Genomic DNA, 20,372 nt, shown 5'->3' on the forward strand with positions numbered 1-20,372 from the left:
ACACCACTCTTGAGCCATACCACTACATTGAACTATATCTCCTCATTCAACCACTGTAAGCATATCAGCTAGTCATTGTCAACATGTCTATTCTTACCTGCTTCTATTGGGAAGCTGTTTTTCGCCAATAAAGCTGCCTACTCCAGTTCTATCTCTAGAAATGACAATGCACTTTGTGGCCTTTATTCATAATCATTATGATCCTTCTAAGTTAGTAGCTATTGAAACTTGAAATTAACTCAGACACATGTTTATATCTTTTCTTCACCTTCATTGGGAACCTTGCCCCGGCCCCAACCGGGTGACCCACCCAAGGGATTCGTAGCATTGAAAGATCTCAAATAGGTAGGAAAGAAAAGGCACTCACTGAAGCTGGGCGTGGTGGCTCACGCCTGTAATCCCAGCACTCGGGGAGGCTGAGGCAGGAGTCTCGTTTTGAGTTCGAGACCAGCCTGGGCTACAAAATGAACTCAAGGTCAGCCTGAACTGCATAGAGAGACCCTGTCTCAAGACAAAAAAAAAGGGGGGGGGGGACTCACTGGATGTCAGTCCACTCTACAGGTGCAGTACAAGTAGCTCCTGCAATGCTTCTCAACAGCCCAGAAAAGTATTATCTGGTTTTTGTTTTGTTGCTTTTTGAGACAGTGTCTATGTAGTTCAAGCTGGCCTTGAAATCTCAGCAAGAGATGTGCCTCAGCCTCCCACACACTGGGGTTACAGACGTGCACTACCAAAGCCCACTGTACTTCAATCTGGGGATCGAACTCACAACCTTACACTTGCCAGGCAGGCACTTACCCCACTGGGCCAAACCCCCAGCCCTGTTACTTCAATCTTAAAAGATGGGTGAACACAGGCTCAAACGTTAAGACCTCTGCTCAGACACTACAGCCCAGGTAAAGACAAGCCTTTAATGGGGCTCTATGATCCAAATCCTTTCTGGAAAATCTTACAACAGTACCACATTCGGCAAGAGCCAACAATCATGAACTGCAAGCACACAACGACCAAGCGAAGCCTTTTCCTCCCGTCTCTCGACTGGACAAATCTGCCCTCAGTCCATCCTATAAAACGTACAGATTGGGCCCAAATCCCTTCCTCCGGATATCAATCTCTCATGGGAAACCTAACATTAGAGAAGAACAGGCCACCCCAACAACTCCAAACTCTCGGAACCAGCAGGAGGACGCACCAGCCCGCCCGGGCGTCCCTGATTGGCTGGCGGCTAAGCTTGGAACGCTGAGCGTCTTGCGTCACATCCGCCGGGGCAGCCATCTTGGTCCCAGGGGCAGTTGGCGGAAGAGATCGCGCTCCCTGGCCGCCGACTTGTCTTGTGCTGGAGTTCTCGCCGGCCGCGTCTTAGCCTCTGCTTTTGGCTTTAGATCCATTCGTCGGCGTCCCGCTTGCCCTCCCTCGCCTGGCTGGGGCACAGCGAGGCGGCTCTTTCTCCTGACGGCGTTCCATGGAGTAGAGTCCCGGACCGTTGTCCCAAGGAGCCAGATCGAGCTTGGCCCCCTTCCCCCCTCCCTTCTCCCTCCCTCCTTCCTTCCGCCGCAACATGGCTAACAACAGCCCGGCGCTGACAGGCAACTCGCAGCCGCAGCACCAGGCGGCCGCGGCCGCGGCCCAGCAGCAGCAGCAGCAGTGCGGCGGCGGGGGCGCCACCAAGCCGGCGGTCTCGGGCAAGCAGGGCAATGTGCTGCCGCTGTGGGGTAACGAGAAGACCATGAACCTCAACCCCATGATCCTGACCAACATCCTGTCGTCGCCTTACTTCAAAGTGCAGCTGTACGAGCTCAAGACCTACCACGAGGTGGTGGACGAGATCTACTTTAAGGTACGAAGCGTCTAGGCCTTGGGGGTAAGTTTGGGAGAGGGATGTGGAGGAAACCGGCGGAGGCGGCCCCCGAGATCCGAGGATTTGTGGGTGGGAAAGGTGGGCTAAAAGGGATCTGCGGCCTGTAGCTTGTCGGGGAGGGGTCCAGCTGGGGCCGCCCCCTCGTTTCCTTTTCTGATTTTTAGGGCCAGGAGAGCCCGCCACTAGCGATCTTTCTCCTCCTCCTCAAACCTCCTGCCTACTCTCCGGGTGTGTTGGGCAAGAGGGGTAGGGAAGAGAAGAAAAGAGTAACAAAAGTTACTCATCACTTCAGATACTTAAAATTAGTCCTTTTGATGCGGATCTCCTAAACGCCAACTTGTTGGCGCTTCTCCCACTCACCCGGTGTCGTTGGTACTCTCCAGTGCAGACAGGGACATGGTCAGTGCGTGTGTGTCGGGTGGGGCGGGAGGGTTGAGGGTGGAGAGGTGCCAGTGCTAGAGGTGTACAGAAGGCCTGGAAATATTCCCAGCAGGAAGTCAGGAGTATGAGGTCTCAGCCACCTGTGCATTGGGCATATTTAGAATTATCTGGGCCCTGGGCTTCTGCGGCAGGGTCGGTGCTGGCTTGGCTGTGCTGGGGAGCTCACCTGGCGCCTCCTCACTGCACTCTTGTCTCAGTTCTTGTTTCGTTAGCAGGATTGACTCAGTCTTGCAGCGAGGCTCGGAGCAGCCCAGGGTCGCAGGTAGAGGTATGCACTATTAATCATGCTCAATCGCCATAAATGCATTTCCCTGGTTAAATGAACAGCTGATTCGATTTTTTTTTTTTTTTTGGCGGCCATTTGTTTTGGTCTTTACGAACTAGATAGGCTTTCTCCACTTCCCTGCAAATTATGTAGTTTCAAAAATATCTTCCAGGCCTCGTAAGGTTAATTTATGTTTAAAAAATATTAATAATAGCCTTAGTGATCTTTAACTACTTTAGAACATCTAATATATTTACTATTTTGACATTTAGAATTTGAGACAGACTACATATTCTGTAATCTCAACATACATGTGGAGATGTTAACAGAAGGGAATTCTTTATTTGTTTTGCCTACCCCTTCCTCCAGTGAAGTATTTTGGTTATTGAAAGATTTTTGAAGTTTTAGTTGCTTTTTTAGGAAACATTTTGAGAGATATAGTTCAACTTTGGGTACACAGATTTGGTGTTCTAACGAGTGTATGGTAGGTCCAGCTGTAATATTGTGAAGTAGTTTTTAACTAGCTTGTAAAAGGTAAGGCCTTTTCAGCATGGATGCACTGTGGCAAATATCTAACCCTTAAGTTTATGTAATAAACTTTGAACAGTCGAAAATTGGGTTCCTGCTTTTGTGGCAGATTATTTTAAAACAGGCAGTTACTAATGTAAGAAAGGGAAAAGTTTATTTCTAGTTTCAGATGTATTGTGAAACACCGTAAGGTTCAGGTATTCAGTGTTAAAACTAATGAACCAGATTTACCATTGAAACGTGTAGCCTTCCAATTTTGTGTGTTAATTTTTCTGTTTCATCTCTGCTTACATTGGCTGGCCTTTAAGGAATTAAAATATTGCTTACACAGCAACCTAGGGAGGAGGAAAATAGTAAAGCACTGCAAGAGTTGGGCAAAATAGTGCAGTGCTTAAATTTAAATACAGGCTTTTCTGTCTAAAGCACTGAAAAGGACTATAATAAAATGTTGGCTTATGTAGGAGGAAATACACTTTTAGAAGTAGAGTAAGAACAATTTTTTATTTTTGGTTTAAGAAACAAAAATAGTCTTTCCAAAAGACCTTCTTGACTTGTATTTTAGAGAATTTTTTAAAGCTATTTTTAGCTACAGCTGTTTTTTTTTTAAATAGGAAACGCACTTTAGCAAAGATGATACCATATTGCCTTCTATTATATTTAGTATATGCTAATGACTATTCACATTCAGTTTTTGATAGTGTATTTTATAGAAGCAAATGGATTAATCTACATAATTAGGCTGAAAATGAATTACAACAACAATGATCTCTGCATGTGTCTTTGGTGGTCTGATCTTTTTAATCAGTAATGAACCTATTCTGGTGGAAAAAGTATCTAAAGTCCCATAATTTTGTGTCAGAAGTAACTTAATACAGTTTCAGAAAATGTTCCTCCTTTTCTGGTGTTTTACAGTGTACATTTTAAAATTGTACTATTGATGGTTTAAAAAATTTTTAAATTAGTACTTAAGTGTCATTCCATTTAAAAGTATTAGAAATTTAAATTCATTTTAAGATGAAAATGTTTATTTTTAAACAGCTATAAGATGCAGAAGTTGAAATAATGTTAGATACTCTTTGCAGGTATAAGAGGCATTAGAAATTTCCCAATTCCCACATGATTTCTGCTCTGAAAACCTATTTTGTTAAATCTCAGTAATTTTTGCTTGCTTTGGCAGCACATGTACTAAATCTCAGTAGTTTTATTGGTGTTCTTTGTCTTAAGCAGTTTTTCCAAAGATGATTTACATTAGTGAAAAGTAATGCATACATAATGAAAAATGTTTTTGGAAGAGTTGTTCTATTATTGATTAGGACTTACTTTAATCAGACATCAAAAAATTTAAAGTATGAATGTTTGTTGTATTCCTCTTTTCTATTTTCAGGTCACACATGTTGAACCATGGGAGAAAGGAAGCAGGAAAACAGCTGGCCAGACAGGGATGTGCGGAGGGGTAAGTAGAAGTACGTGCATTTTTTAGTTTTTTTCTGTCTGATAACTAAATAAATAAGTTTTTGGCAGATCTTAGAATTTTAAGAAAATGTTAAGTTTCCAATGAAATAGGATTAGAAAAAGTGTTTTTTTTGTTTTTTTAAATGCTCTATTCTGAGTTTTGGAATATGGTTTTTTAATGTGTGTTAAAAATCTTATTTTACTTTTTCTTAACTCTTTACTATAAAGGTTCGAGGTGTTGGAACAGGAGGAATTGTTTCTACTGCTTTTTGCCTATTGTACAAATTATTTACTCTGAAGCTAACTCGTAAGCAAGTGATGGGTCTTATAACACACACTGACTCTCCATATATTAGAGCCCTTGGATTTATGTATATAAGGTAAGCCTGCATTTATTTACATTTTAAATAATCTCATTTTAGTTTGCGTAAATTTAATAAATTTTTCCTGATTCTAGGTATACCCAGCCCCCTACAGATCTGTGGGATTGGTTTGAATCCTTCCTTGATGATGAGGAGGTATGTCAACGAGGGTAATAATTCATTTTTTTCTGATTACTCTCATACTTTTAACATCTTTTATTCAGTGGAGGTTTAGTGTCTTCCAGAATTTTCTGTAATTAAATTTATTTCATCCATACTTTTGAGCTATTGTCCTTTTACTAAGATCTGGTGGCTTTTATATACCTTAAGTTAAATCTTTTAAATTTTTGTTTTGTTTTAAAAGTCATGTGAATGTGTTTTGATAATTAGTGAAAATTTTCTTCCTAATTATGCTTAGTGTGTTGTTCTGATTCTAACTTGTACAGTTGGCAGAGACTTGTATAGTGATATGTGCCCAAGATTGAGGTTGAAAGAGGCGTGTACACCAAATACTTACTGGAGGTTTTTTCTTCTGGAAATTTTAATGCTTTACTTTGCAATCTCTTACAAGTATCAGTATTTCCACTTGCCAGAACTGCATAATTAAAGAGCTGGTGTGACTTAAACAGACTGAGTTGAGTTTGTGATAGTGACAAAATAAATCCAAGCCTTTCCTTTTTTTGGTTGGTTGGTTGGTTTGTTGGAGACAAGGTCTCACTATATAAGTTCAAGTTCCAAGTCCTGGAACTAATGACAATTCTCCTGCCTCAGCCTTCCAATAGGAATGTGCCACCCCTGGCTTTTTTGTTATTTGTTTTTTTGTGTGTTGTTATTGGGGGGGGGGGTGTCTTTTTTTGAGTAAGGGTTTCACTGTATAGTTTAGGTTGGCCTTGAACTCACTTTGTCACGTGGACAGGCTTTGAATTTGCAGTAATCCTCCTGCCTCAGCCCTCCCAAGTGCTGAGATTATATGCATGCACCACTGCACCCAGCTTATTCTTGTTTTTTTAATGAAGTCTTGCTGGACTCAGGCTAGTCTTGAACTGCTATTCTCTTGTCTCAACCTCCTAACCTAGGTAACTAGGATTATAGGCACTCTCCACCATGCATGATAATTCTTGCTTTCTGACTCTAGTGTCCCACACACACTATATTTAAAAAAAAGAAGAAGAAGGGCTGGAAATAAAGCTTGGTATAGAGTAGTTGCTTAGCATGTTTGAGGCCCTGGCTTTAATACCCAATACAACAAAAACAAACAGAACAGAAAAGTTTTCTCTTTAGTAGTTCAGGTTTTTTAAAATTTTGAATCTCCTTTGCCATTCAAAGCCTGTGACTTACGTTCAGAAAGTTCCTTCAGAAAACTACTGAATCAGATTAAATCATGCTTGTATTAATTTGAAGGCTTAGATACCAACGTGTACTCAATATTATTATCCATATATCAACTCACACCATGACATTTGTGGTTCATTAAGCAAGCTTACAGTGCTGTTTTAGTAGTCCTACTTATAAAGTTCAAAGAAAGAGGCCCCGGGGATTTAGCTCAGCAGCATAAGCGCTTGCCTGGCAAGTAGATCAAAGTTCAAAGAGAGAATTGGCTGAAATAAAGAATAATTCTAATAGAAATCTGTTGTTTTTAATTTTTTTCTATTTTTTTGTCTGTTTACTGAGTTTTAATAATTAAGCAAAAAATATTTTAGGAGATAATCACAGTCTTTAGTTTTTTTCTTTTCAGATGATCATTCTTAAGCTAAAGCGTTTCTCCACTTGTCTTCAAAAAGCACGTCTCTGCATAATTGTATTGGGTTTGTTTCTGAATGCTTCTGTTTAATGTTTTTTATTGTGTTTACAAATCTGAGGTCCTTTAAGCTAACTTATGTTTTCTTCCTTAGATATCTGCAGCGATTATATTTGGAAATACTGTATATCTGAACACTTAAATGTGTGTGAGTGCAAGCAGTTTTACCTTTAGCTCTTGTTTTCTGTTTAGATAACAAATCTCACTTTCCTTGTGTGCTTGCACTATAGGTTTGGGACTGACAATAGCTGACTAACATGTCCTGAGCTGTGAGAGGGCATAGCAAGAAGGCCTTCATGCGGTAATGACCCTTTTCAGAGACAATGGTCATCATGGATTATGCGTTTCCAATTATTTGTTCATTTATTTATTTTCTACATAACTTTAAATTAGAAACCTCACTGCTTCATGGCAGTTGGTTTGCTATTGCTTCCAGTTTTACTAGGGCTTCATTTTTATATTATAGCTTTTAAAAGATAACCTTTAGACAGGAATTGTCTGAAGTAGTTCATATATAGCTAGGTTGCAGTGCTAGGTATGATGTGCCCAAGTGTGTCCACAGAACTATGTTATTTAGTAGAAATGTGGAATATAAATTTAAGTTATTCCACATAGCTTAGTAATACAAGGAATTTTTTTGTATTCTTGTTAACTGAGTGAGATCAGTTCCCTTTATGCCCATGAGGCTGCAGGGTTTGTTCTCACCTGCATGTATACACTAAGCCCAAATATTTCCTATGTCATTCATTTTTAGATTGGGGTGCAAAAAAAAAATTGAAATTTTTCCGTTAGAACATTTTTGTACTTGAGATTCCACAGATGGTATAAAAAAAATTTTTTTTTTAAATATTCAAATATAGTGAAACATTTTCTTTTTTGACGGTTAGGGTGTCTTTTGTGTTTCATAGGACCTAGATGTGAAGGCTGGTGGAGGCTGTGTGATGACGATTGGAGAAATGCTACGGTCTTTTCTCACAAAACTAGAATGGTTTTCTACTTTGTTCCCAAGAATTCCAGTTCCAGTTCAGAAGAATATTGATCAACAGATTAAAAGTCGACCTAGGAAGATAAAGAAAGATGGGAAGGAAGGTGTTGAAGAAATAGAAAGACATATTGAACGCAGACGTTCAAGGTAATATAACAAATTACATATTTTTTTTAAAAAATGATGCTTTCTACAAAGCTGACGAATCTTGGAAATCAATGATAAGTTCTTAGGAAACTTTTTATACTACTCATTAGTTTGCGACAGCCTCTCACCAAAAGAAGGTATTTCTTTCAAGGCATTTTCAACAAAATTGTACATCTAAATTAAGGGCAAAAAATTTTTTTTGGTCCTAGGGAAGCTAGACAAGGGCTTTTTGCATATTAGGCAAACATTCTTTGCTGAGCCACACCCCTCGCCCCAACTTTAGTCATGTCCCCCCCTCCCAATCCCCACCCACCCACTGGTATTAAGGATTGAACCCAGGGGCCTTTTATGTGCTAGTCTAGTGTTTTGCCACTGAAACTATATCTCCAGCCAATTTATTTTTGAGATAGGGTTTTGGTAAGTTGCTCAGACTAGGGTTGAACTTGAAGTCCTCTGCCTCAACTCACAAGAAATCATTATTTTTGGTGCGTATGTATTCTGAGACCTGAATGTTGTTGATGAAATTTGTACATTATGTTTGGCTGTTTTTGTTTGTGTGATGCTCAGCATTGAACCAAGGCCTTGAGCATGCTGCTTTCCAATCTTGACAGTGTATTTTATTCATTGGAATTTTCTTCTTCTTTTCCTCTTTCTTAGATCTCCCAGGAGGTCACTGAGTCCACGAAGGTCCCCAAGAAGATCAAGAAGTAGAAGTCATCATCGAGAGGGCCATGGGTCTTCTAGTTTTGACAGAGAATTAGAAAGAGAAAAAGAACGTCAACGACTAGAGCGCGAAGCCAAAGAAAGAGAAAAAGAAAGGCGAAGATCCCGAAGTATTGATCGTGGGTTAGATCGCAGGCATAGCAGGAGTAGGGAAAGGCATAGAAGTCGCAGTCGCAGTCGTGATAGAAAAGGTGATAGAAGGGACAGGGATCGGGAAAGAGAGAAAGAAAATGAAAGAGGCAGAAGACGAGATCGAGACTATGATAAAGAAAGAGGTAATGACAGAGAAAAGGAGCGAGAACGATCCAAGGAACAGAGAATTAGGGGTGAGGTAGAAGAGAAGAAACATAAAGAAGACAAAGATGATAGGAGGCATAGAGATGACAAAAAAGATTCCAAAAAAGAGAAAAAACACAGTAGAAGTAGAAGCAGAGAAAGGAAACATAGAAGTAGGAGTAGAAGTAGAAATGCAGGGAAACGAAGTAGAAGCAGAAGCAAAGAGAAATCAAGTAAACATAAAAACGAAAGTAAAGAAAAATCCAATAAACGAAGTAGAAGTGGCAGTCAAGGAAGAACTGACAGTGTTGAAAAATCAAAAAAACGGGAACATACCCCCAACAAAGAAAAAACTAGAAAGCGTAGCAGAAGCAAAGAACGAGCCCACAAACGAGATCACAGTGATAGTAAGGACCAGTCAGACAAGCATGATCGACAGAGGAGCCAAAGTATAGACCGAGAGAGCCAAGAAAAACAGCAGAAAAACAAAGATGAGACTGTGTGAAAATTTTTGTAAAAATGGATCATATTGAATCCTATAAATGTTTGATTAAATCTGCTTTTTCTTTTTTTCGAAATTGAGATTGTGCAGTAGTTACACACTCTTCAAGCCCCCTATTTTAGGCTGCATTCTCATTTCTTTTGTGTAGGGAAGTGCCTTTGTAATCCCGTTTATCGCATTGATGTTTTCACCCAGATGTTGAGTTTGCTATATGATGCACAGATCATTCTTGCATTTTTATTGTTTTTAAAATGTACAGTCTGTACATATGTCCTGAAAAAAATGTTTTAATTCTTTTGGCATGGTTGCCATGTTGGTTAAATTTGTATAAGGCAATAAACTGCCACTAATTCTATTTTTGTTTTGTAGGTGTGGGCTTATGGTTTGTTGTACTGAAGTTAGCATGGCTGTGCTTTTCGTAATAGAATGCTAAAGACTTTAGGAATGGATCTTGAATGTCTTATAGGAGAATTATGTGCTTTCAGTGTACATGAAGGCAACAGTTGTAGGATTAACATTCTTGTCCACTGTATATTATCTTGGAAGGCTCTTGTTAATATGTTATACTAAATATTCTCCACAATTAACTTTAGAGAGAACTTATAAGACGTTTCAGATGCAGAGGTTTAAGTTAGGCTGTGATTTGATCAAAAGTCCTTTTAGCATTCTACCTCAAAGGGACACTGTTAGTATGCCTAAATTTTATTCACTTAGTTTTTGTTTTTTTATTTGAAAAACTATATGACATGTAATCTTTTTTTTCTTGGATTCTTCCTCAGATTTTTAAAATACTATATTAAAGAAAAAAATGTCTAAATCCTAGCATTCTTGCAGCAACCCTATACTAACATGTAGTTGGGAGAGGGTAGAACAGATGAGTAGAGAAACAGATTCAAGCCTCAGGCTTCCAAAACATTTTTATAAGTGGAAAAAACTTAAATTATGAAACAGCTTGATATAGTGGTCTTTTTTTTAAATTCAGACTTTTTTTGATAATGAAGATTGCTGTTTGAGTTTTTAAACTTAATCTAGAAAAGAAGTATTAAAAGTAATGCTGTGCTGCATTATTTAAGACTATCAGCAAATTATTTGATAGATTGTTCTTATGACTTGTATTCTGATAACAGAACCATCATGAATGGAATAAATACTGGATTAAATCCTTTCTCCTGGATGTTGGCTTTTCCCCCATTTGCTAACTTTTTTTTTTAAGTTTTTATTGTGGAATTTCAGAAAAGTTGGTGGAATTGCATTTTGTATAGACAGATACTTAAGAGTCCATGTGACAAATGAATTTTAACCTTTTAGACTGAATTGGGTATGCGTGATAGTCAACAATCTTTATCATAATTATTAATGGCGTTTTACTTTGTTAGTGGATGTCATGTGTCACTGCAGTGATCTTTTGATTAATTTGTTCCAGATCAAAGGTGCTTACATAATTTCACTTGGACTGTACAAAGACCTAAAGGAAATTTCATGACTCATTCTTTTTAGAGCAGAAAATATAGGTGCAAAATTACAGGTTTCATCAGTGCCAGGAATAAAAGTGTTCCTGACAGATCTCCAGTACACCAACATTTGTTTAGCCTAATGGTTGCATTGGCCAATGAAGGACACTCAAGCCACCATTCAAAAATCCACTTGAAGTCCTCCACTGTGGGCTGATATTTGTACCTAATTCCATTTTAAGAAAAAAGCTCATTAAATGAAGGAATTCCTCTACAAACATGCTATGCTCTTTTTTTTTACCCCTCTGCAGTGCTGGTTATCTTCCAACCCAAGATACATCCTGTCCCAGTTTAGACCTCTGGGAGCTGATTTTGTGAGAAGAAAATGCATCCTGATACTTAGTCTTTTTCTATCATTTCATGGTACAAGATTGCTTGACAGTTTTGCAAATATTTCTAAAATGACATTTCATTCTGAATCATTTATAGCATTTGTTATTGTAGGGAACATGACAGCATGAATACTAACAGCTGAAAAATAGCATCGTAGCTACTTACAATCTATTATTACATTCTCAGCATTATTAAAGAATTTCTACTATTAAATCACCTATATTTCACACATGAAAATATATACAGATGGGTACAGGAATTATTAAGCCTGTCACAAACAGCTGACTTGAAAGCATTTTAGAACAAACCGTAAGATTCTATGAGTATCATTTTAAAAAAAGGAAATCATCTAATATTCCTTGATCTGCAAGCATACTAGTTTATGGACATGAAGTTACCAAACCAGCTGGCTACCAAATCCACTCTGGCCATACTCGATTGTGCAGTGGGTCGTCATAGTTTTATTTTTTTGCCAGCTGGCATAATTGAGCCACCTGTAGAGGGTACTGCAGATGGAAGAATTGCCATGTATGCATTCCTTTGGATAGCGTAGGGGCCAGTAGGATATCCAAGGGCACTCAGCAAGTTTCAGTACCATTGCACTGAGCGAAGCCAGAGGAGTTTCCATCAAATCTATAGATCCTGACAGCTTGCCACCAAGCTTTACTAATGTTCCAGCTGACAACTCTTACAGTAGCACCCCAAGATTTCCCAGTGAGTGTCAGCACATACTGGGGTGTCTTGGTTGATTTGGTTGACAACCCCTGTTCTCCAGCCAAAGTTCCACAGCAGGACCCTCTCCTACAAAGTGCCAATCTGTTTTACAAGGGAACCTCTTAAATTTGTTACTTGTCCCCTCTCCCTCAATCCTAGAGTTAGTGCCTGTTCCTTAATATCCATTGTTTTTTTTTTTTTTACTTCTCTTTATTCTTAGTAATAAATTGTATGTTGTCTGTTAATTCTTTATATCAAACTTTTCCTGTTGAAATTACTGTCTTCTGTGTCCTGACTGGACCCTGAATGGTACAGTGTATGGTGATACCAGTCATGGGTGCCACTTCTTCAGACTATCTGATCCCCCGATAAGGTCTGGCATAAAGAACTCGGTCCAGTAAGTTCACTGAAAATAATGTAAGTGAATCAGACTGGCTCCTTCCAAGGTTTTAAAGAAGTGGCCAAACTTCAGGAAACGACCAGAAGCAGTTAATGAGTGGCTATGAGAAAGCAATGCAGTATCTAAGTCACTATGCCTAGAAGTATGCCTTGCTTCCTGTTGTCTTTCTAGGTTTTTTCAGTCTAGTCAGTGGATAGTCACATAGTCTCCATTTTCCTCAGGATGGCCCATTTTCCTTGGAACCCAGTAGCCAGTAGGGTGGGGGAAGGGAGACAGGGTTTTGCTGTGTTGTTCAAGTCTCAAACTTGCAGTCCTCCTATCTCACCCTCCCCTAATACTGGAATTACAGGAATGTGTGCTGCCTAACTTTTGGTTTATTTTGAGCACAGGGGGGCTCATCAGTGAATCTCTGACATTTTCAGGACACACATTTTAATCCACCTTCACCAACAAGAAATGTCAATTACTTAAGTTGATGTTACAGGTACAGTTCCTTTTCCTTGGTATAAATTATTTGACACGTGCAGAAGGGAGGTGTCATAATGGAAGATTAGAATATGAATTAGAGCCACTAATCTTATAGCTTCCCATTTTTTCCTGAACAATCAATTCTCCATGTTTGTTCTACTTATTTTTCTTCTCTGTCTTCATCTCATCTTTGTCATATCCTTTGTACTCATCTTCATCTCTCATCTTCGTCTTTGTCTTCATTGTTGTCTTCATCTTCTTCGTCGTCTTTGTCTTCGTCTTCATCTTTGTCTACTGTATCTTCCTGTTTGTCTTGGCCATTGTCATCCTCTTTGTTTTCTTCCTTTTCTAAATTGTCTTCATCTTCTTTGTCTTCTGATACCGAGGATGGAAAAGTTCTGCTCTATACTAATCCATTTTTGCCCTTTGTTCATGTGGTAGAGATTGCCGATTTTTCCAATGCCAATTCTTCATTTTTTCCATTGAAAAGGACTTTTTAGGGCTAGGGTTTTAGCTCAGTGGCATAAGTGCCTGCCTGGCAGCATGAGGTAGTGGTCTCACTCCCCGGTACCAAAAACAAAAAAAAAAAATTTGATCAGACATGTCTCCCTCTAACCCCAGCTCAATATAATTATGAAACAAAATTCTGACCAGTGGAATGTAAATGCAGCAGAAACCTTTCTGAAGAAACTGATGACCTTAAAAGCATCTCTCTCTTTCCCTTTCCTTTACTGAATTTGGCTGTTCGGAATTTTTTTTTGAAGAGAATAAAACAAAAGTGAAACAGAACAAAGCAGACCACAACAAACAACGCAAGCAACACAGAACTTCAAGTCAACAGGAAATCAACGGGCCTCCACAATGTTTCTTGTTCCCTTCAAAATGGCTTATCATCACATAACAATGAATTCAAACAAAAAAAACTGAAACCCAAAATAAAAGAATGACAACATTACAGGCTCAAAACCAGACAATAGGAAAATCAGCAATGGCTACCACAATATCCTTTGTTCTCATCAAAATAGCTGACTATATCTTCACACACACTGAAATCCAATAATAGAAAACGGACTAAAACCAATCAAAACAATAAAGACAGTATTGGACTTCAAAACAAGATGATAGGAAATCAGCAATGGCTACCATAATGTCTCATTTTCTTTTAAACAGCTGTTTGATACCATTACATGTAATAAAATCAATTCCTATAAACTCTTTAAGAGAAGATCTAGGTATGTGTAAGTGTATACATTTACATCTAACCTTTCTGTATTAGAGGGAAAAGCAAGACAAAAAATGCAACAAAAACAAGAAACAAAAGGGACAAATAACACTAATGAAGAGCCCAAAACAATAACAATATAGGCATTCAAAACAAGATGGTAGAAGCATAACTAAGATAGTTATTTTGCAGTTATCTTCAAAACAGATTACCAGATACAGACATGCAAAATTGACTTAATCCTATGACTGTTAGCTTTTTTGTTCCAAGAACTAATAGAATTAGTAGTACAATCATCTTAGCTATCTGAAGTATATATATATATATATATATATATATATATATATATATATATACTTCACACAAATTTATATCTTTTTCTTTTCCCTTCCTTCTTTTCTCACTTCATTATTTTTTCCCCTTTGAGGAGTTTTTCAACTTTTCACAATATTTGTTGAATATGTCGTATCTTATTTACTGTTTTGGTTTCTTACACTAGGAAGATAATATAGTATTTACACGTGAGTTGGATTTATTTCACTTATGAGTATGGTCTCAAGTTACATCCATTTATTTATAAACATCTCAATGTGATCATTCTTTATAGCTGAGTAGTAAGCCATTGTGGTGTAAAAATACCACGTCTTTTTTATCCATTTCTCAGTTGATGGGCATTTGGGTTGTTTCTAAGATTTAGCTATTATAAATTATGCTGTTATAAACATTGGTGCACATGTATCATTGTGGTATGATGTTTTCAATTCTTCTGGGAATATACCAAGAAGTAGAATAACGGTCAAATGAGACTTCTCAGCTTTTTGAGGAACCTCCACACTGATTTCCACAGTGGTTGCAGCAGTCTATACTCCCATCAATAGTGCAGGAGAGTTCCTTTTTCACCACAGCCTCTCCAGCATTTGTTTTTGGTGGTTTACTTGATCTTGGCCATTCTTTCTGGAGTGAGTTGGAAGCTAAGTGTGGTTTTAATTTGCATTTTTCTAATGACCAATAATGCTGAACATCTTTTCATGTATTTATTTGCCCATTTTTGCGTTGGGTCTTTGAATTTCAGGGGTCTGATTTTTTAAAATTCTTTACATGTTCTAGATAGAAGGCCTTTGTCTGAGGGACAGTTGACTAAGATTTTTCCCAATTTGTGAGTTTTCTTTTCACTCTTAGAGATTTCTTTTGACATGCAAAAACTTTTTAATAAGATGAGATCCTAGTTATTGGTTCTGAGAAGTATTTCCTGTTCAGTTTGATTTTTGTTCATGAATTCTCTGCCTACCCTATGTCTTCAAAATTTCTACCCACTTTGTCTTTCAGCAGATTTAGTGTTTCTGTTTTAATATTAGATCTTTGATCCATTTTGACTTTAGTTTAGTACACAGTGATAGGCATAGGTCTAGTTCTAGTTTTTGGCATATGGAAAGCTAGTTTTTCCAGCACCACTTATTAAAGAGGCTCTCTTTCCTCCAGGGAACATATTTGGCCCCTTTGCTCTTGCTATCCATGAACAAGGAATATCTTTCCATTTTCTGATATCCTCTTCTATTTCTTTTTGCAGAGTATTATACTTATCCCTGAATAGATCTTTTACTTTCTTTGTTAGATTGATCCCTAAGTTTTTCATTTTTGATGCTATTGTGAAGGATAAGTTTTTCATCTTTTTTATGCTATTATGACTTCTCATTTCTTTCTTAGTGAGTTTGTTGTTTGTGTACGAAAATGCTATTGATTTTTGAGTATTGACATTATATCCAGCTACATTACTGAATTTGGTTATTACATCTAGAAATCTTTCAATGAGGTTTTGGGGCCCTTCTATGTAGAGTATCATGTCATCTGCAAATAATAATAATTTAACTTCTTCCTTTCCTAATTACTTTTATTTCATTCTCTTGTGTAATTGCTCTGGCTAATGTTTCCAGCACTATATTGAATAGGAGTGGTGATAATGTATAACCTTGTCTTGTTCCTGATTCTAGAGTGAAAGGTTTCAGTTTTTGACCATTTAATATGATGCTGGCTGTTGGTTTGTCATAGATGGTTTTTATCATATTGAGTAAAGACCATCTATTCCAATTTTCTGTAGGGTTCTTATCCTGAATGAGTGTTGGACTTTATTAAAAGCTTTTTCTGCATCTATTGAAATGATCGTATAAGTCTTGTCTGTGGTTCTATTGATATGGTGTATTATGTTTATTGATTTGCATATGTTGAACCATCCCTGGATTCCTGAGATGAGTCCCAGTTGGTCATGGTGTATAATCTTCTTGATGATTTGCTGCATTTTGTTTGCCAGGATCTTATTGAGCGTTTTTGTTTGTTTGTTTGTTTGTTTGGTCTTTTTCCTTTTTATCGGTACCAGGGATCGAACTCACGACTGCCTGCTTGCAAGGCAGGCACTTATGCCGCTGAGCTAAATCCCTAGCCCCCAGAGGATTTTTGCATCTATGTTCATTATGCAGACTGGCCTGTTAGTTCTCTTTTTCCTCTGATTTTGGTATTAGGGTAATATTTGCTTCCAGGAATGAGAATTGCTTCCCTTTAAATTTCATTGAAGAGTTTGAGGAGTGTTGGCATTAAGTCTTCCTCGAATTTGTTATAGAATTCAACCATGAATCCATCAGTACTGGGCTTTTCTTTGTTGGTAAGGTTCTAATTACATTTTCAATTTCATTTACTGGGTTATTCAGCAGTTTCACATCTTCTTGATCTAGCTTTGGTAATTCATATGTTTCTAGGAATCTGTCCATTTCTTCTGTGTTATTGAACCTAGGAGGGTAGAGATTTTTGAAGTATGTATGAATGATCTTCTGTATTTCCACAGGATCTGTAGTGATTTCACCCTTTTAATTCCTTATTGCATGAAAGTGAGCTTTTTCTTTCCTTTTTAAAATAAGGTTAGCCAGGGACTTATCAATTTGATTTATTCTTTCAAAGAACCAACTCTCTGATTCATTAATTCCTTGGATTGATTGTGTTAATTTCTACCCTGATCTTTATAATTTCCTCCCTTCTTTTGGCTTTGGGCTTGACTTGCTCATCTTTTTCTACATGTTTGAGGTGTAGCATCAGATTGTTTATTTGTGTTGTCTTAGTTTCTTTATCCTCATCGCTGAGACAAAATACCGGATGCCCAAGTTGGGAATGGAAAGGTTTATTTCTTACAGTTTTTGGAGGTTTCAGTCCACACACAGTTGGCTCCCAGGCAGGCGGGTATGGCTGGTCCACCTTTCATGGTGGCTGCAAACAGCAAACTCTAACCAGCAAAGAGCAAAACACACCTTCTTCCTGCCATTACATCACATCCTGGCTCCACCCCTTTGTGGGTGGAGCACTGACACCATCTATCCAAGCACTAGACACTGAATGGATAACAAATGCACAATTCAAACTCATGAGGCCTGGGGGACACAGACATAAACCATGACATGTGTTTATTCTGTTTTCCTGATGTGGGAATTCACTGCAATGAATTTTCCTCTGAGAACTGCTTTCATTGCAATCCAAAGATTCCAGTAACTTGTATTTTTGTTTGCTTGTAGATATTGTTTAATTTCTTCTTTAATTTCCTCTGTGACCCATTGATTGTTCAGTAGTGTATTATTTAATTTCCATGTGTTTTTATTTAATTTCATTTGTTATTATTTAATTTCCAACTTGTTTATGGAGTTTTTGAAGTTTCTTTTGTCATTAATTTCTAGTTTTGTGGCACTATAATCAGATAATATGCATGGAATAATTCTGATTCTTTTGCATTTACTTATGCTGTTCTATGGGCTAATATATGGTCTATTTTAAAGAATGTTCCATGAGAAGCTGAGAAGAATGTATATTCTAATGTTGTTGGGTGAAATACTCTGTACACGTCTACTAAGTCCATTTGTTCACAAGTCTGATTCAGTTCTGTTCTTTGCTGTTTTTCTGTCTAGTTGGTCTGTCTCTTTGTGTCAATGGGATGTCTCCCATTATAATGTTTTATTGCTTACCTGATTTTTTATTTCTATTCATACTTGTTTTATATAGCTGGGTGCTTCCATATTTGGTGCATAGATATTTAGGGTTGTTATCTCTTCCTCTTGAAGTTTTTCCCTAACTAATATGTAGTGACCTTCTTTATCTCTTCTGATCATTATTGATTTGAAGTTCTGAAAACAGAATAGCTACCCTTCAGGTTTTTTTGTGGGGTTTCCTGTTGCATGCAGTATTTTTTTTCATCCTTTGACTTTCAGTTTTATGAATTTCCTTTTGGGTTAGATGGGTTTCTTGTATACAGCATATGGATAGATATTGTTTCTTGATCCATTCTGCTAGTCTGTTTCTTTTTTTAGTGAATTAAGGCCATTTACATTAATGGTTATAATTGATATATATGTTGGCTCATTTTTTTCATATTACCTTTTTGCTATTGGTTCATTACCTGTCCCCTCTGTTTAATTGTTTGCCTTGCTTGGTGGTTTTTTTCTGTTTGTGTTCTTGAAGTCGTATTTTTATGTCTATCTAGAATATCTTTCAGTATTCTTTGCAGGGTGCATTTGGTAGTCATGAAGTTCTTCAGCTGTTCATTATCATGGAAGTATCTTATTTCTGCATCAGTTTTAAAGGACAGTTTTACAGAGTACATCAATCTGGGTTAGAAATCATTTTCCTTTAGGATTTGCAATATTTCACTGCATGCTCTTCTTGAATTCATTGTTTGTGTTGAGAAGTATGCTGTGATTCTGATGGGCTTTCCTTTGTAGGTGTTCTGTTTCTTGTCTCTTACAGCTTATTCTGTAAGAATATTCTGTTCTTATGTTGAATTTCTGGGATGTTAATATATGTCTGGGTGTAGATTTATTTTGGTTATGGCTAAATGGAGCTGTATATGCTTCACTTATCTGTATGTCAGCTCACTTTCCTATGTTGGGGAAGTTTTTGGCTATTACTTCAATAAATGGTCTTGATCTCATTTGTATTGTCACCTTTTTCGTTTATACCTATCAATATTATATTGTTTTTCTTTGCATCATCTTGCAACTGTTGAATTATTCTTTCCTGACTCCTTGTTATTTTTAAAAGATCTTTTCTTTCCTGTTCACTAACTACAATCTTGTCTTCAATGTCTGAAAATCTATCTTCACATTCATTCAGTCGGTTTTGCCAGCTTTTGACAGAATTTTTTAATTTCCTGGATAGCTCTTTGAATCTGTTTCATGCACTCTATTGCATTCTTACATTGTTCACTCAAGGTTTCTATCTTTTTGCAATACTCCTCAATTTTTTAAAAACTATGTCTTCTTTAGATGTGGTCAGCATTTCTTTTATTATGTTTATCATTTCTTCCCTTACTTGGGAGATTTCTGATCTGAGTTCCTTTACAGCTTCATGGAATTGTTTCTTTACTTCAGTTGCTATCATTTCAGAAGTTTCAGGTGTGTGGCTTACACTTTCTTCTATGTCTATGTCTCCTAGGCTTGTTTGGGATAGGCTAGAGGTTTGAGATTGCATTTTGCTCTTTTATTTTGTCATTTTCCTGTATTCTCTTGGGCAAGCTGAATGCAAGATCTCTAACAGTTCCTAGGTGCTTCCTGGGTTGAGGGTGTCTGTCCCTATTACAGGGAGTTTCCCCAGTTGAGTGGAAGTCTTTAAGCAGGCCTTATCTGGTTCCTAGTGGCACTGGAAGGCTCCTCAAATGGGAAGAGTACACTGGGCAGACCTTTAGCACACCCCACATGGCACTCTAAAGCTCCCTGGCTGCTTGAGGTTGCTGGGCAGGACTCTAACAAGTGTACCAAGGCTGAACATCTAGATGGAGTACACTATGAAGGTCTTTATCTGATGCCACACAGCACAGCAAAGCTCCCCAATTGTTTGGGGATGCTAGGTGGGGCCCTACCAGGATCCGAGCAAAGTGCTGAGCTTGCATGGCTAGGTGAAGTTTGCTGTGCAGGCCTTTGGCTCATGACATTCAGCACAGATGAGACCCCTGCCACTTGGGGTCACCAGGCAAGGCCCAGTCAAGCCCCTACCACAGGTTCTCAGCCCTACGAGGTTCCAAGTGAGGTGCTTGCACCACTAAGTGGAGTTCACAATGCAGGCCTTCCCTGCCTGCAATTTTGATGGGATGGCTGGACCAAGAAGAAGGCTTCATCCTAAGGTTAGCAAGCTGAATAACCAAAAGAAAACTGGGTCTCAGAGGATCCCAAGGAATTGAGTTGTCATGTTTCTCTTGGCTGTGTTGCCTCCTCTATTTTATATCAGAAAAGACTTCCACGTAAACCACTGTTACAGGTTTTCTGTCACCCTCAGCAAATTTATGAATTTGATATCTAGAAGAATACACCAAATAATAAGCCTAATTTTTATGTAGCATCTTAACATTTTATTTCTCTTACGTTG

The 20,372-nt window shown here is 38.0% G+C and overlaps 1 protein-coding gene across 1 annotated transcript; it reads left to right on the top strand.

The window, feature by feature from the left end:
• The first annotated feature begins 1,263 nt into the window (after positions 1-1,263).
• Positions 1,264-11,066, top strand: Prpf38b (pre-mRNA processing factor 38B). The gene is made up of 6 exons (XM_003479189.5): positions 1,264-1,837; positions 4,477-4,545; positions 4,773-4,924; positions 5,002-5,062; positions 7,613-7,836; positions 8,494-11,066. The coding sequence occupies exons 1-6, from the start codon at positions 1,559-1,561 to the stop codon at positions 9,338-9,340; spliced, it is 1,632 nt and encodes a 543-aa protein (XP_003479237.1). The 5' UTR covers positions 1,264-1,558; the 3' UTR covers positions 9,341-11,066.
• The last annotated feature ends 9,306 nt before the right edge of the window (positions 11,067-20,372 follow it).

The sequence above is a fragment of the Cavia porcellus genome, unplaced genomic scaffold, assembly GCF_034190915.1.
Source record: "Cavia porcellus strain 051 isolate PalLab524CR breed Dunkin Hartley unplaced genomic scaffold, mCavPor4.1 scaffold_1, whole genome shotgun sequence".
Classification (NCBI taxonomy): domain Eukaryota; kingdom Metazoa; phylum Chordata; class Mammalia; order Rodentia; family Caviidae; genus Cavia; species Cavia porcellus.

What these genes read in the sequence shown, in the direction of transcription:
- Prpf38b (XM_003479189.5), top strand. Translation starts at nt 1,559, where the DNA reads ATGGCTAACAACAGCCCGGCGCTGACAGGCAACTCGCAGCCGCAGCAC. An exon ending in CTTGGATTTATGTATATAAG is followed by an intron (nt 4,925 to 5,001) that starts GTAAGCCTGCAT and finishes TCCTGATTCTAG; the next exon opens with GTATACCCAGCCCCCTACAG. An exon ending in CCTTCCTTGATGATGAGGAG is followed by an intron (nt 5,063 to 7,612) that starts GTATGTCAACGA and finishes TGTGTTTCATAG; the next exon opens with GACCTAGATGTGAAGGCTGG.